The sequence below is a fragment of the Mesoplodon bidens genome (assembly GCF_964165515.1).
Source record: "Mesoplodon bidens genome assembly, chromosome: 7".
Taxonomy (NCBI): Eukaryota; Metazoa; Chordata; class Mammalia; order Artiodactyla; family Ziphiidae; genus Mesoplodon; species Mesoplodon bidens.
In genome coordinates, this window is record NC_138164.1 from 14,037,600 (window position 1) to 14,052,922 (window position 15,323).

General features: G+C 44.8%; 1 protein-coding gene across 8 annotated transcripts in view; it reads right to left on the reverse strand.

Annotated features, from left to right (window-relative positions):
- Positions 1 to 15,323, reverse strand: part of KMT2A (lysine methyltransferase 2A) — a 76,441-nt gene that overhangs the window by 7,237 nt on the left and 53,881 nt on the right. For 6 of the 8 annotated variants that reach the window (XM_081239654.1, XM_081239653.1, XM_081239650.1 and 3 more), the window contains 8 exons: positions 14,912 to 15,072; positions 14,530 to 14,715; positions 10,069 to 14,317; positions 9,300 to 9,380; positions 8,297 to 8,361; positions 7,037 to 7,207; positions 5,903 to 5,977; positions 91 to 265 (listed from right to left, as the gene is read on the reverse strand). In XM_081239654.1, the coding sequence (XP_081095780.1) occupies positions 91 to 265; positions 5,903 to 5,977; positions 7,037 to 7,207; positions 8,297 to 8,361; positions 9,300 to 9,380; positions 10,069 to 14,317; positions 14,530 to 14,715; positions 14,912 to 15,072 (5,163 nt within the window). Of the gene's footprint in view, positions 1 to 86; positions 266 to 5,902; positions 5,978 to 7,036; positions 7,208 to 8,296; positions 8,362 to 9,299; positions 9,381 to 10,068; positions 14,318 to 14,529; positions 14,716 to 14,911; positions 15,073 to 15,323 lie in introns of all 8 variants that reach the window. The other 2 variants (XM_081239655.1, XM_081239649.1) reach the window with 1 other exon arrangement.

Here is a 15,323-nt window from a genome sequence, read left to right on the forward strand (position 1 = left end):
GAAATCTCAAAGGTTAAGTGGGAAAATAATTGTATCATTAGATCATAAAATCAAGACCTCAAGCTGCTTACGGAAAGGAAGAGAACTTGCCTCAGGTGGACTTCAGCCCTGGCCGAGCCATGAGGATTCAGTGGAGGTTCATTGGCCTCCTCTGGTTTGTGGAAACGGAATTTGTAATTCCTACAGTGCTTGGCACCAGAGAGTTGCTCAATCAGGAACACAACTGCATCGTGGAGAATCCCCAGCATCCTCAAACCGTTCACACCTGCAGGATCAAAGGCACCAGGGTAGTGAGGAGCCCAGCCAACAGGAAGCCGCATAGAACCACAGAAATGCCTAAGCTAGGGAATCACTCTGCCAGAGGCTGCTCAAGGGTGAATTATACTAAAGACAAGCTAGAAATTAACATTAGATAGCCATTAAAATGATGCAGGTACAGATCCATCAATATGGAAAACATTCATGATAATGATAGATTGAGTGAAAAAAGCATGCCACCGAACTATGGACTATTTTCTATGTTCTCTATGTACACAGAAATGCTATATGTGTTATTTCATTTCGTGGCATAATGACCACACCAGGCAGGAAATGCTAGCTCCATCTCAAGGTAAGTAAACCTGGGCTCACACCCAAGGTCACAGAGCTACCGTGACAGGATTTGAACCGTGGTCTGTATAACTCTAACTATGATTCCATTTTTGTTTACAGGTAGTGGAGTAATAAGCTCACATGCACACAGGCACCTCACTAAAATTCATAAAGAATGTTAGTGAACCCCTAACACAGAACTCTCTTCCGTGCCGTTACAGTGAGCTTATGAAGAAATACACTCAATAGCCACTTTGTTTTACTCAGTCTTATTCCATTAATGAGCATTTCTTATTTCTTTTTATTAAAAAAAACCAGGGCTTCCCTGGTGGCGCAGTGGTTGAGAGTCCGCCTGCCGATGCAGGGGACATGGGTTCGTGCCCCGGTCCGGGAAGATCCCACATGCTGCGGAGTGGCTAGGCCTGTGAGCCATGGCCGCTGAGTCTGCGCATCCGGAGCCTGTGCTCCGCAATGGGAGAGGCCACAACAGTGAGAGGCCCACGTACCGCAAAAAAAAAAAAAAAAAAAAAAAAAAACCATTTATGTAAGTCTGCTGGCATAGATGGTCAAAGGCTTTCTAAAATGATTGGCTTCAGGATTTCCCTGGTGGTGCAGTGGCTAAGACTCTGCGCTCCCAATGCAGGGGGCCCGGGTTCAATCCCTGGTCAGGGAACTAGATTCAACATGCATGCCACAACTGAAAGTTTGCATGCCACAACTAAGGAGCCCACATGCTGTGACTAAGACCCGGTGCAACCAAATAAATAAATAAATATTAAAAATAATAATAATAAAAAAATTAAATGATTGGCTTCTTTCCTTAAAGGATGGGACACAGTAATAATTGCCATACCTCTTTTTAACACTAGCAAATAGCTAGTTAAATAAATAGTAGTCTATCATTTACAATTACTGTTTTTGGTATTAACAGATACCAAAATAATAATAGCATCTATTGTGGACAAGATATTATTTCATAGGCATAACTGTGTTAGGATCACACATGCAATTCCAACAGACACACAGTTTGTGTTATAAAGCATATTTATAGAGATGTAACCCCAGTGTAATCTGGGGCCATATGCTATGTCTGGAAGGATATCCGTGTTTCAGTGTTAACAACTACTTCTAGGAGGTGGGACCCCGTCCACCAATTTGTTATTGTGGTGATTAGCTTCTCCAAATTTTAAAATTCTACATCTTGTATAATTTTTTAAAAGAGGGGAAAGGTGGGCTTCCCTGGTGGTGCAGTGGTTGAGAGTCCGCCTGCCGATGCAGGGGACACGGGTTCATGCCCCGGTCCGGGAAGATCCCACATGCCGTGGAGCAGCTAGGCCCGTGAGCCATGGCCGCTGAGCCTGCGCGTCTGGAGCCTGTGCTCCGCAACGGGAGAGGCCCGCGTACCGCCAAAAAAAAAAAAAAAAAAAAAAAAAAAAGAGGGGAAAGTTATTATCAGGTGCCTAATTTCCACTTCACTTACAATAATCTCTAAGGAATATAATTTGGTTTTAGTGGCAAGCAGAAAGTTAAGTCTCCAGATAAGCAACATTCTTATGATCACAATCGTTGCTCCGATTAGAACTCAACCTATAAAAGTATAAAACACAAGTCGACAATATAAGAGCTTGAAGTCATATATAAGACAATGGCAAACATTTTTTTTTTCTATACAACACTGACTTTCCCTAAGAATTTCTTCCTAGGAGTTTTAGATTGCTGTGGATTCCTAGGTAGAAAAAGCCATTAAAAAACATACTTGAGTGTATTTTCACAAAATTCATTTTAATGTTTAGGCTGAGTGTTCATCTCTAGTGGTCAACCTTCACTGCAGGGCTTACAGTGAGATTGGACACTGTGTCAATAATGGGAAAAGAAAGATGAGTTACACATGGCCCCTGTTCTCAAGGAGCCCTTGGCAGAGGGAGGCAGATATGAACACAAACCTTGCAATGTGAAAGCAACCAGATAAAGGTGTAGTATAAAGTACTACAACAGGGAACAATCTTTTCTCATGTGGGCCATTCACTTGTTCATCCAACAAACATTTACTGAGCACCTACTGTATCTCCCGCATTCTTTCCATCTCTCCACTGTGCCAGACAGAATCTTGGGAAAACAAAGGTGAACAAGACAGGAAGGTACCCGAGACAGAAAGGTCTCAGATTTTTTTTTTTTTTTAAATAAATTTATTTATTTATTTTTGGCTGAGTTGGGTCTTTGTTGCTGTGCGCGGGCTTTCTCTAGGAGCGGTGAGCGGGGGCTACTCTTCGTTGCGGTGCACGGGCTTCTCATTGTGGTGGCTTCTCCTGTTGCGGAGCACGGGCTCTAGGCGCATGGGCTGCAGTAGCCGTGGTTCGCGGGCTCTAGGGCACAGGCTAAGTAGTTGTGGCACGTGGGCTCAGTAGTTGTAGCTCGCGGGTTCTAGAGCGCAGGCTCAGCAGTTGTGGTGCACGGGTTTAGTTGCTCTGCGGCATGTGGGATCTTCCCGGACCAGGGCTCAAACCCGTGTCCCCTGCGTTGGCAGGCGGATTCTTAACCACTGCGCCACCAGGGAAGCCCAGGTCTCAGCTTTAATGTCACCAGAACCCTTGGACCCTTACCTAATACCATATATAAAAATTAACTCAAAATGGGTCCAGGACCTAAACGTAAGACCTAAAACTATAAACTCTCAGAAGAAAACATAGGACAAAATCTTCAGGACACTGAATTTAGCAATGATTTCTCGGATATGACATCAAAAGCACAGGTAACCAAAGAAAAAAGAGACAAAGTGGACTTCATGATGATTAAAAAATTTTGTGCATCGATAGTATTAAAAAAAGCTAGTATTGGGCTTCCCTGGTGGCGCAGTGGTTGAGAGTCCGCCTGCCGATGCAGGGGACACGGGTTCGTGCCCCGGTCCGGGAAGATCCCACATGCCGTGGAGCGGCTGGGCCCGTGAGCCATGGCCGCGGAGCCTGCGCTCCGCAACAGGAGAGGCCACAACAGTGAGAGGCCCACGTACCGAAAAAAAAAAAAAAAAAAAAAAAAAAGCTAGTATTCAGTGATTTCTCTGAATTCTATCTCAAATCCCTTCAGTCAGGATAATGATCTTAATTTGGCATATTAGGGTACTTAAATAAATCATGTCAGCTTCATTACTTTATTTTTATTTTTTTATTTTTTGCTGCACCGCACAGCTTGTGGGATCTTAGTTCCCCTACAAGGGACTGAACCTGGGCCCTCGGCAGTAAGAACAGAGTCCTAACCACTAGACCGCCAGGGAATTCCCAGGTTCATTATTTTAATTAATCCTCACAACAAATTTTGAAGGTTGCATTAATATTCCCACTTAAGGAGATTAAGCCTTGAAGAACTAAATTAGCTTGCACCTGAAATAATACTGATAGCAAAAGGGCAGAAATGGGACTTGAACTCAGTTTCTGTCTCCAGAGTTCATGGTTTCTAACCACCATTCCATGTGGCAGCAAAAGACATGGATAAATGAAAGCAATCTTTGTGCCGTTGGCGAAAAGGGCTGAGCTACTCAATTTGAGACTGAGAACACTGAGCTCGGGATGCTGGTTTCCTCCAGGAGCAGAGTCTTACACATATTACCAGTAATCATTTCAGAGTGACTCCTGGGAGAGGCCATGTACAAATTTAATTATAGTTCACCCAATGACTGCCACAGTTGGACAGAGCAGGACCTATGAACCATATTTTCCTGCCCCCAAAATATCTCCCTCACCAATCTAAAAAAAACAAAAAACAAAAAAGACACTATCCAGAGTAAAAAAGGAGGCAGCCCACAGAATAGGAGAAAATATTTGCAAATCATATATCTGATAAGGGATTAATATCCAGAATACATAGAACTTCTAAAACTCAACAACAAAAAAGCAAACAACCTGATGAAAATATAGACAAAGGACTTTGAATAAACATTTCTCTAAAGAGGATATATAAATGGCCAATAAGCACATGAAAAGATGCTCAACATCTCAAGTCAATAGGGAAATGTACAGAAAACAATAAGTACTGGTGAGGATGCGGACAAATCGGAAGTCTTGTGTACCATTGGTGGGAACGTAAAATGGTACAGCCACTGTAGAAAACAGTATGGTGGTTTCTCAAAAAATTAAAAATAGCATCCCCATATGATCCAGCAATTCCACTTCTGGGTATATACCCAAAAGAACAGAACGCAAAATCTTAAAGAGATCTCTGTACACCCATGTTCACAGAATTATTCAAAACAACAAAAATTTGGAAGCAATCCAAGTGCCCACAGATGGATCAACTGATAAAGTAAATGTGATACATACATACAATGGAATGTTATTCAGCCTGAAAAAGGGAGTAAGTTCTGCAACATGCTACAGCAAGGATGCACCTTGAGGACATTATGCCGAGTGTACTAAGCCAGTCACAAGAGGACAAACACTGTATGATTCCACTTATATGAGGTACTTAAAATAGTTATAAATCACAAAGACAGAAAGAATAATGGTGGTTACCAGAAGCTGGGGGAAGAGGAGAATGGGGAATCACTGTTTAATGGACATAGAGCTTCAGATTTACAAGATGAAAAGTTATGGGGATGGATGGTGGTGCTGGCTGCACAAAAAGGTGGATGTATTTAACACCACTGAACTGTATACTTAAAAATAATTAAGATGAGATATGGGGATGTATGTATACGTATAGCTGATTCACTCTGTTATACAGCAGAAACTAACACACCACTGTAAAGCAATTATACTCCAATAAAGATGTTAAAAAAAATAAAAAGAATAATTAAGACGGTAACTTTTATGTTATGTGTATTTTACCACAATAAAAAAGATTCATCTGTAAAAGAAAAAAACGAACGAAGTACTGAGACAATGTTACAGTAGAGAGAAACCTTGAAAGCATCATGTTAAATGAAACAAGCCAGTCACAGAAGGCCACGTATTATATGATTCATTTCTGTAGGAAATGTACAGAACAGGTACATCCAGAGGGACAGAGAGTAGATTAGTGGCTGCCGGGGGCTGGGGCTGAGCAATGACTGCTAATGGCTATGGGGCTTCTTTTAGGGACGACGAAAATGTTCTGCAATTGCTTACACAGCTCTGTGAATACACTAAGAGCCATCGATTTGTACGCTTTAAATGGGTAAACTGTGTAGTGTAAGGTTTATATCTCAATAAAGCTATGAAAAATGATTTTTTTAAAAAAAGGTTGATTTTTTTTTTTTTTTGGTGAAATCAACCCTGTAGCTTAGACCCACAGGTTACCAGAGGATACCGAGACGGCAGTAAAATGACCGCTGCAGCGTTACCTGCAAATGAAAGCTGCTTCAGGCGGGCGTTGGACCGAGCCTCCTGGACTTTGTCTGTCAATGACTTCCAGGCATCTGTGAGGAAATAAGATAATTCAGTCAAACATCTCTGAACGCCAGTGATGTGAAAAGATCCCCTGCTAGAACAGCTTTTTGTCATTTTCTTAGTTTAAATCAGTTCAGTGAATAAGAAAGAAGCTGGGAAGGTGCCCCACCCAACAGTGCTCCCTTCTGTTACAAAGGATACAGAAGCGGTGAGGAGGTTTCCACCTTCTGAAAATGACCCCTGCATCCTCAAAGCACTCACTTCCCGAGGGGAGTCCAGGTCCCAAACCTGAATGTGTGGTATTAACTCTACTCCCTGTACTGCTATCCCAAACAACACCAGCACCAACGGTTAACCAGGACGGTGGGAAGGAGATCACAACCTCTCAGTCCCCTACAATGAAGGGCTGTAACTAGAAAACCTTTACAATCCCTTCCAGCTCTAACCTAAGAGTCTACGATCTCTTCCTATCTGTTGGATTTTCTCCCACACTCCACACTCAATACATCTTACGCAGAGTGTGTACACTCAAACTAGTTATTTTTTTGTTCTCCTTACATGTCTTTTTTTTTTTTTTTTTTCCAGTCACCCAGGCCGCAATCTTCAGAGGCATCTTCTTTTTTTTTTTTTGTGGTACGCGGGCCTCTCACTGTTGTAGCCTCTCCCGTTGCGGAGCACAGGCTCCGGACGCGCAGGCTCAGAGGCCATGGCTCACGGGCCCAGCCGCTCTGCGGCACGTGGGATCTTCCCGGACCGGGGCACGAACCCGTGTCCCCTGCATCGGCAGGCGGACTCTCAACCACTGCACCACCAGGGAAGCCCCAGAGGCATCTTTGAGTCCTCTCTCTCTACCCTCTATAGCCAAGCAGTCATGACTGTGTCTGCTCTTCTCTCCTTTCTTCTCCCACTGGAAGTGGGCTTTATTACCTGACATCTCTACTGCAGCAATACTCTCACTAGTGGCCTCTTGCCTTCTAGTGTCTCCAATTCCATCTATCTCATATGGAGCTGCTCACATAAATGGTACTACTGCAGCCCTAGCTGAGCAGAGCCTGGGCTGTTGGGCTGGCCTAATTTAATCCACTCACCTTCGATACTTTCCGCACAGATCTGAAAGCCATCGTCACTTGAAATTTCAAAAACAAGTCCTTTTTTGGGCTTTTTCTCAGCAATGCTTTCCTTCCGCTTCTGTTCTTGCTGGAGCCAAAGCATCAGTGGAGAGCTGAAATTACTTTCTTCTTCTTCCGCTGTTTTAGGTTCTGTGAGGGAGAAAATAGATAGGGGCCAAAGTGGATGCCATAGCAAACACCTACTGAGGACTTTATGCACGTTATCTCCAAGCCTAACAACATTACACAGCTGGTTTTATTACTCCCGTTTACAGATAACAAACCTGAGGTTCAAAGAGGTGGAGCAGCTTGCCTGAGGTTATAGCTAGGAAGTGACCAAAACTAGAATTTTTTTTTTTAATGTGAAGTTATGCTATCTCTCTGGTAGTTTCTGGTATAACAATCTGACAGTTTTTCAGTAATTGCCCTCAACAGAGTCAAAGCTAAAAAATAACGATGGTTAACATGTATGAAACACTACATATGAGGCACTCTTCTAGGAACTTCCTGTATTAACTCAGATAAACCTCACAAGTCCAATGAGGTAGGTGAGAAATTATCTACATTTTAAAGGTGAGAAAACTGAGGCAGAGAGAGGTTAAGCAGCCCATGTTCATACAGCTAGTAAGTGGTAAAGCTGGGATTTCAACCTATCTGACTGCAGAGCCGGTACTCTCAGCCACCACCCCTCACACTGCCTTCTTACAGAGAGATGGATCAATCCTCTCCAGGAATCAGCAAATCAGCAGAATGTGACTGCATCCCAAATCATATGGCTAAGCATTTTCTCTGCCTGCTTTTCTTCTGGGGATCCCCTCAACGGAAAAGGACAAAGTCTTATATCCAGAGTTCTCTGTCTTGAAGTGACTAGTTGTTTACTGATGAAATTCATCAGGACAGAAGTGCTATGGAGATGTTATCTGGAGTCATAACCTAAATCTGGCTCTATTATATAATAAAAATGGTTCTTGGTCTTCACTAGTGACAACTAAAGGATGAAGGCAGCTTATTGTGACCTATTTCAGTCACACTGCTGTTACAGCAAACAGAGCAGGAGAGTATTTATAGGTTTTAGTTTCGTGTCCTTTGGCCAATCACTTAACATCTTTAGCGCTTTGACCTTTTTTTTTTTTAAATCTAGAAAGTCAATAGGTAGAGAAGGTGACTTTTACAGTACTTCTGGCTTGGAAATTCTGATTCTAACCCGTTACCCATCTAACCTGTTACCCACCCACATACCTGAATTTTCTTGTTCATCTGCTGGATTCTGTGTTGTCTGAATCTCAGGAAGAACAGCCACTTGCCTACATGAAAAGAAAACCAAATGTGAGATGTAACACCAGCTAGTTCTTCAATTCAAAGATAAAAACTGTCCACAATCTACCATACAGCTGTATCAGTTATACAAAACAACCACTAGACATGAATCACAGGATGCTTTGTGAACAACCTGTTGAATGAACACACCACCACACTACTGTACGATACATAACATCAACTATCTTTTGTGAGATTCTCTCCCAAACATTTGACATGAAGTTTTTGCTTTTGGAGCTGTAGACTGTGTCCTTAAAATTCTTCTCATACCTACCCTTAACTGTTAGAAAAAAATAAAAGGACGCTTGTTAGAAGCAGTTCTGGAGTTCCTTAAGTGAGTTAGCTGGTTTAATTAAAAACAAAAGCAGCCTGCATGATGAACCAGTAAACCATACCTATTTTCACTTTTTACAATTAAATAAATCCTGCAAACAATCCAGATGCAGACCAAGAGGGAACTAGTTAAATAAATTACTGTAGGTCTACACAACAGAACTGGAGGCAGCCATTAAAAAATGAAGTGGCATAGAGATATGTGCACAATACAATAGCTGAAAAAAAACAAGTATAGAACAGCATGTACGGCATTATTTATTTTATGTAAAAAAGGTATATACGTATTCAAATGTACACCATGCATATCTGTATGCATAGAAATGTTGGTATGAATGAAAACAAATTACGAGCAACGATTACCTCTAGGCAATAAACTGGGAACAGGGTAGGCAGGAAGAACATGGAACCATCACCCATTATTTAAATAATTCTTTTTTTTTTTTTCTTTACAAACATGTATTAATTCCATTAAAAAAACTTTGGCCAAAAAAAAAAAAAAAAAAATCAACACAAATCAGGAAGGACTATTTTGTAAATGAGGTGGACAGAACTGAGTGCTTCCCCTCAAGGAACTAAGTCTCATACTTACCCTGCAGGCTGCCCACACTCTTTCTGTGGTGACTGCTCCACGTTAGCTATATCCTGCTGCTCAGCCTCTGCTCCTGGAGTCCTGGAACAAAATCATGTGTATCTTTTCAAGAAGAACAACAGTAAATATGTACCCAACATGGAGGTTAGTCTAAAGAAACGACTCTAACAGGATCTCATAAAATTTATGGGCTGAGAAAACTAACCTGTGGTGATACGGGTTAGACAGTGGTTACCTTGGGGGGGTACTGACTGAGAGAGGGCACCAGGAGCCTTCTGGAACACTAGAAATATTTTATGTTATGATCTGAATGGCAGCTACATGGATGCGTACCTAGGTAAAAATTCACTTTGTGTACTTTATGTATATTTTAATGATAATGTTTCAGAAAAGGACACCATGAGGATCTACAACAGGTGGTTTTGCCTTCCAGACAGGAATCATCCCTTAGTATCCTAACTAAGCCTCAGCAAAAAAGAAACAGGAGCAAACAGCAGCACTGTTCTAAATCAGCGCAAACAGCAATTAAAGACGTGGTTCTATCCAAGGGACCAACTGCCCACGGATGGAACTAGATTTTACTCTATAAATCACCACTGTGAGGAAACAAAACAAAACAAAAAAAAAAAAAATCAAAGTCAAAGCCCAGAAAACCCAAGTAATGCAACTTGGGCAGAGGTGTGTCCCTCCCAGAAGCCCACTTCAACGGCCTCTAATCCAGAGCACGAAACCCCTCAGACCCAGCAGAGCCAAGGTCTGCATCTCTCACCCTGTGACTGAGGTCGGGGGCGTCGTGTTGGCTTCCTGGTCTGGAATGTGTGCTTCAGAAGAACTGGTCCGCGAGTGGGAAACTTTGTGCTTCTTGCCACTCCCTTTGTCCAAGGGCAGCTGAATCCGTTTGATTTTTGGTTTGGGTTTCAGGGGCCCCGGCACCGAGGGACTTGCTGACTGCTGTCCAGAGGACGGAGAGCCCCCGGGAGAGGTGGAGCTGGCTTGCATAGCTGAGGATAAAGCCTTATTCTGCTCCAGCCCCATGCTATTAGGAGCATCTACCGTCTGCGTAAAGTTGGAGCCCTGGGTCCCTGGAGCAGAATCAAGATCCCGCTGGGAAGAGAGAATCCCCGTTTTGCTGGCGAGGAGCTGGTTCACATGCTGGAGCTGATAGTGTTCTTCTGCTTCCCCTGAAGGCGAAGCAGCTGTTATGCCCGCAGTCTGAGCCGAGGGGAGCACACAGATGCTAGATGCTGCCGTCATTGCAGCAGTAGAGGGAGTCTGTGACGTCCCCAGTTGTGGAAACATTCCTGAACTTGGCGGTAAAGCCACAGGCTGGTCTTGAATCCCCAGGCTCTGCTGGCTGGCTTTGATTAAAAGATTGCTTATGGAGCCAATATCCGGGCTACCAAGCAACCTCGGGTTGGTTAACGCGACATGTCCTGGAACGGACGCGCTACTTGTAGGGGCGGTTGTCGTTTGCATGGATACAACGTTCAAGACGGAGGAACCGGAGGCCAAGCCAGACACAGGCCCTGACGTGAGGTGGCCGGTATCCTGGCTTATGGTGGCCGCACCCGCCGCCGGGGCAGCAGTTCCTCCCACATTCTGCGGTAACAGGGGCGCCTGTTCAAAATACATGATGCCGGACTTAGATCTTTTTATGATGTTGGGGACAGTTCGGTGAGATGAAGTATTAAGTGACCCCAAGTCTAACAGATTGGGATGATTTGGAAGCTGGGAGGGTGTGAAGTTAATCAATGTCATGTTGGAAACCACGTCAGAAGGGGCGATGTTTGAAGGGGTACTAGAGGGAGCGAGTTTTTTATTCTTTCGGGTCTGCAGGCGAGATATGGGTCTTTTCTTGAGTCCAGAGGATGGAGTGGCTCCTGTGGTACTGAGCTCTGTCCTCTGGCTGGCTTCTGAGACCAAAAGCTGGGGATCTGGAGGAGGCTGGACCCCGATAAGTAGGCCTGAAGGAGAACTGCTGATGTTTGGTGGGAAGCTACTCTGAGTAGCTGCAGGGAAGGAATGTAAGTGCTGGTGATGAGGCATGGGGAGCAATCCTTTGCTAGCAGGAGGGAATAAAGACTGGGAAGTCGGCAGGCTTGGACTGAGTCCTGTGGTTAGGGTGAGACCACTTCCCATGGGCCCCAATACTGACGTATTTGTCTCCATCACACTGGGTGCTGAACTAACAGAAGAGGTCAGCTGGATTTTTTGGGTCACTCCATTCGGAAGAGTCTGGAGAACATAAAGTGGCTGCATGTTCTGGTTAACAACAATGAGTTTCTCGGTGGCTGGTTTCAGGTGGGGCGGAGTGGTCTGGACAGCGGCATTAGAAATCTGAGACGGGCCAGGGCTATCGGTAGAGTTGGGCACGTATTTCTGGTTCTGGATAGGAACGGTAGGGGAAACAGGTACCTGAAGGCCAGGGGTGCTACTATTTCTAGTTAAATCCTGATTGTTGCCATGACCTTGCTCCACCGAACCACAAGGAGGGCTGGAGATGTGGTCTGCATCCATGTGACCTTGGATAAAGTGGTCAGGAGTCATGTGGCCTTCAGGGCTGGGATCAACTCCTGGACTCAGCAGGGAGGAGTCACCTTCAGAGGAGGCCACAGATTTTTCTGGGATGGTTCCTCTCTTCTCTCCTGAGTCTGAGATTACAGCTAGCCTACTGGGGTTCTGGCTCGGGACAGTGGGACTCCGGGTGGTCAGGACAGAGAGGTCTGATGGCAGCTCTAGTGGCAACTCGAACTGCTCCTCTGCTGAGATGGAGGAAGAGACACTGCTGTCCACGGCTTCCGTTGTCGGCAACTGCTGAGAAAACACTTCGAAAAGACCCATGTCTTTTTCACGATTACTATCAAGACCCAAACCTTCACCAAGATTCAGGAGTTCCGACGAAGAGGACTCTGGGCTCTCACCCAAAGCCTGCATGGATGGAGTATTCTTTAGTACAAAATCCATAATGTCTGAGGGCAGGATGTTCCCACAGTCATCACTGTTGTTATTATCTGAATCCGATTTCAGGAGCTCAGTATTATAGGTGTCCAGTAAGTTTTTGTCTGAGGGGGTGCTTGTGTGGACCCTGCGGCTTGACTCCAATGAGCTGAGCTGAGCTTCCAAGGAATCCTGTCCCTGTGTTTTCACTCTGCTCACAGAGTGGCAGTTATCCATCTTTGGCTCATTTTTGTGGCCAACAGAGCTCTTAATGACATGCTCTTTTTCACCAGTGTCTTCAGGCCGATCCATCTTCAAGTTCTCTGTTCCGTTTTCTTTACTGTTTCTTTTTGGGATCTGGCTGCTTTTCCTCGTTGTGGCTGTGACGCTAGTATCACTCTCTGTCCCATCGTCAACACCATCCAACTGTGAGATTTTGGGAAGATCACACTGGTCCTCCTCCCGAAATAAATTATGGGGTGTCAGCCGTTCCTCTCCACCTGAAGAAATCACTGTCCTAGTGAAATTGTAATAGTATAAATCGTCTTCGTCGGAAGTGCTCAAGTCATCAGCCCCGTCCACCTGTCCTTCAGCGGATCTCTTGCCTCGCTTCTTCCCAGTTGAGCTGCTGTAAAACGGAATGTCTTCTTCGCCATAGGACCTTACTCCATAGAGTGGGGTGAGCCCAAAGAACATGTTAGAACGTGCCCGGGCACTGCGACGGGGATATCTCCTCTTGAAAGAGCCATCCTCCTGAGGTTTGGGGCCATCTGGAAGCATTAGGTTTCTGTCCTGTACTGGAAGATTCTGATAGTTATTACTTTGAGAATCCTGGGATGAGGTATTATTGGGGCTTGCTTGGGCGACTGGACCATCTCCTGGACCTTCGGAAGTGGAAATTGGTTCTGTTGGAGACGCTGACTCTATCTGCAAAGGGGAAAGAGGACTACTTTCTTTTAGGGTATTCTTGGACTGACTCTCACCCTCCATTTTTAGAGGTGTCAGTGTTACTTTGACTGTACGTTTCCGGGGTGTCTGTAATTCCTTGGCAGACCCTTCTACTTGCATGGATGGAGCTTTGGGGACTCCTGGAATAGAATGGACTTTGTCCCCAATCTTATCAGAGGAAACATTATTACATGGTCGTTGCCCCATGAACTCAGGAGGCAAAACTTCATCAACAAACTCTGGCTTTAGGTTTCCTTCCTCACCAGTTGCCACCTGACCAGGTTCCAAAAAAGATTTACTGGAATGCTTTTCTTTGAACACTTCTTTACAAGATTTTTTCCCTTTCTGTCTCCTGTCTCTGGAGCTGGATCCCACGTGTTCGTTGATAATGGACGATCTGTTGCTCACTCCAGATAGCTTCAAGGTTTTGACTTCAGTATCTTCATTGGGAGGGGAGTTTGCTGACTGGCTGGAATCTGTCTGTTGGTCTCGATCATTCCTCTGCCCTCTCAAATGGAGTGGCGGGAACGGGAGGGCCTCTTTAGAAGAAAATGGCACTGAAGACAGTTCAGCAAAAGTGCCCGTTTTACTAACATTTAATTCTCCAGCTGTTGCGTTATGAACCTGTGGGGCCAGTTTCGGAAGGCCAGGGTAAGCCACACTATGTGCCGATCCCTCTGAGTTCTTGGCGCTCGGCATTTTGGTCTTCTCTCCCTTCGAAGAGGAGCTCTTGGATGCGGAGTCTGAAGCGCTGGAATGCTTCATTTCTGAAGATGAAGAGCCATCGAGGTGACTGGTTTTAGTGCCCATAGTAACTACCGTCCTTTGCAGATGTGAAGAGGTGGGAGTGTTCTGCCCTAAATTAGTGTTAGAATTCAGCGGCCCTAAGACATGATCAACCGCTTTGGCACTTGACTCAAGATCTGCAGCGGTCCCTACGGTGGCGGCGACTGAGGAAACACTGTTCCTGGAGTAAGTGCTCCCAGTTCTCATTGGAGACATTATCCGGAGTTTAGATCGCTGGGGTGACAAGGAAGAAGTACTGTGACGCCTGGAGCCAATGCTTCGAAGTCCAGAGGAGAGTAAAGGGTCACCCACTGTGACAATCTCATGGGTGGTTGGGGTAGGGCTTCCTAAACGAGAGAGAAAGTAATAAAGTCCATTACAGATTGGACACATGTGCTGTACCACTGGTTTCAATGACTTGGCTAGGTATGTTTAGAGCTAACGGAAGATCAACAGTTTTCCATTGGCAGAAGTCACCACGATAAAGGTGCCTGACAGCATAACGAACTAATCTTTGAGCTGACCTCCTTGGGTCGGGTAGATCAGTGAAGTCCTTTACCTGCAGAAGGCAGTGGCCGACAGCCAGGGGATCTCTGTGTTGGAGAATAGCTGGGTGTTCGAATCCTAGGGACCTTTGAGATGACGTGATAGAAACAGGAACCAGAGGTCTGTGAATGAGGAGGTCGATCTGGTGATGGAGGACTTACAATTTCAGCTGTGTTTTGACTTTCTTTAGGTGAAATTTCTGTGGCAGGAAATAAAAACTCTTACTAAAAAAGTTTAATTAAGATATCAAACAAATGAACCAAGAAAAAGCCAGCGGTCAGGTAAGTACCAGAACAGAAGCAAATGTGACCTCCCAAGGCAATGCCTTTTTCCCACCCGTCCATCGCAACATTCCCCCACATCGAATTCAAGTCCCATCTTGATTAAAGACTAACCTGCAAAAGATGTTGGACTGTGAGCAATGGTCCTGTTTTCATCATGTTCAACAGTGCTGTTGATATCTGGCTCCACAACCGGAGGGCGGCATTCCACTATCTTGCATGTGTACACGCAGCGTTTGCGAGCATCCGTGGTGCTCCAGTACACCCGAGAACACCTGCACGCAGACGGCAACGGTCACCGTGAGTGCGAGGACAGAAGCAGAGACTGACATTTGTCAAAACCTCTTCTCAGCCTAGGTTCCCTGGCCTCCTTGATTTACAAAATTTAGCTTTATTTCATGGATTCTTATTAGAGGGTCTCCTGGTTAGGGTCTTCCAAGTTTTTTGAAGTCCTTGGTTTTTCCTGGCCTCTCAGAAAACAGTATCAAATCCTTTTTTATTGTGTTGTAAGCAGGGGACAAAATTA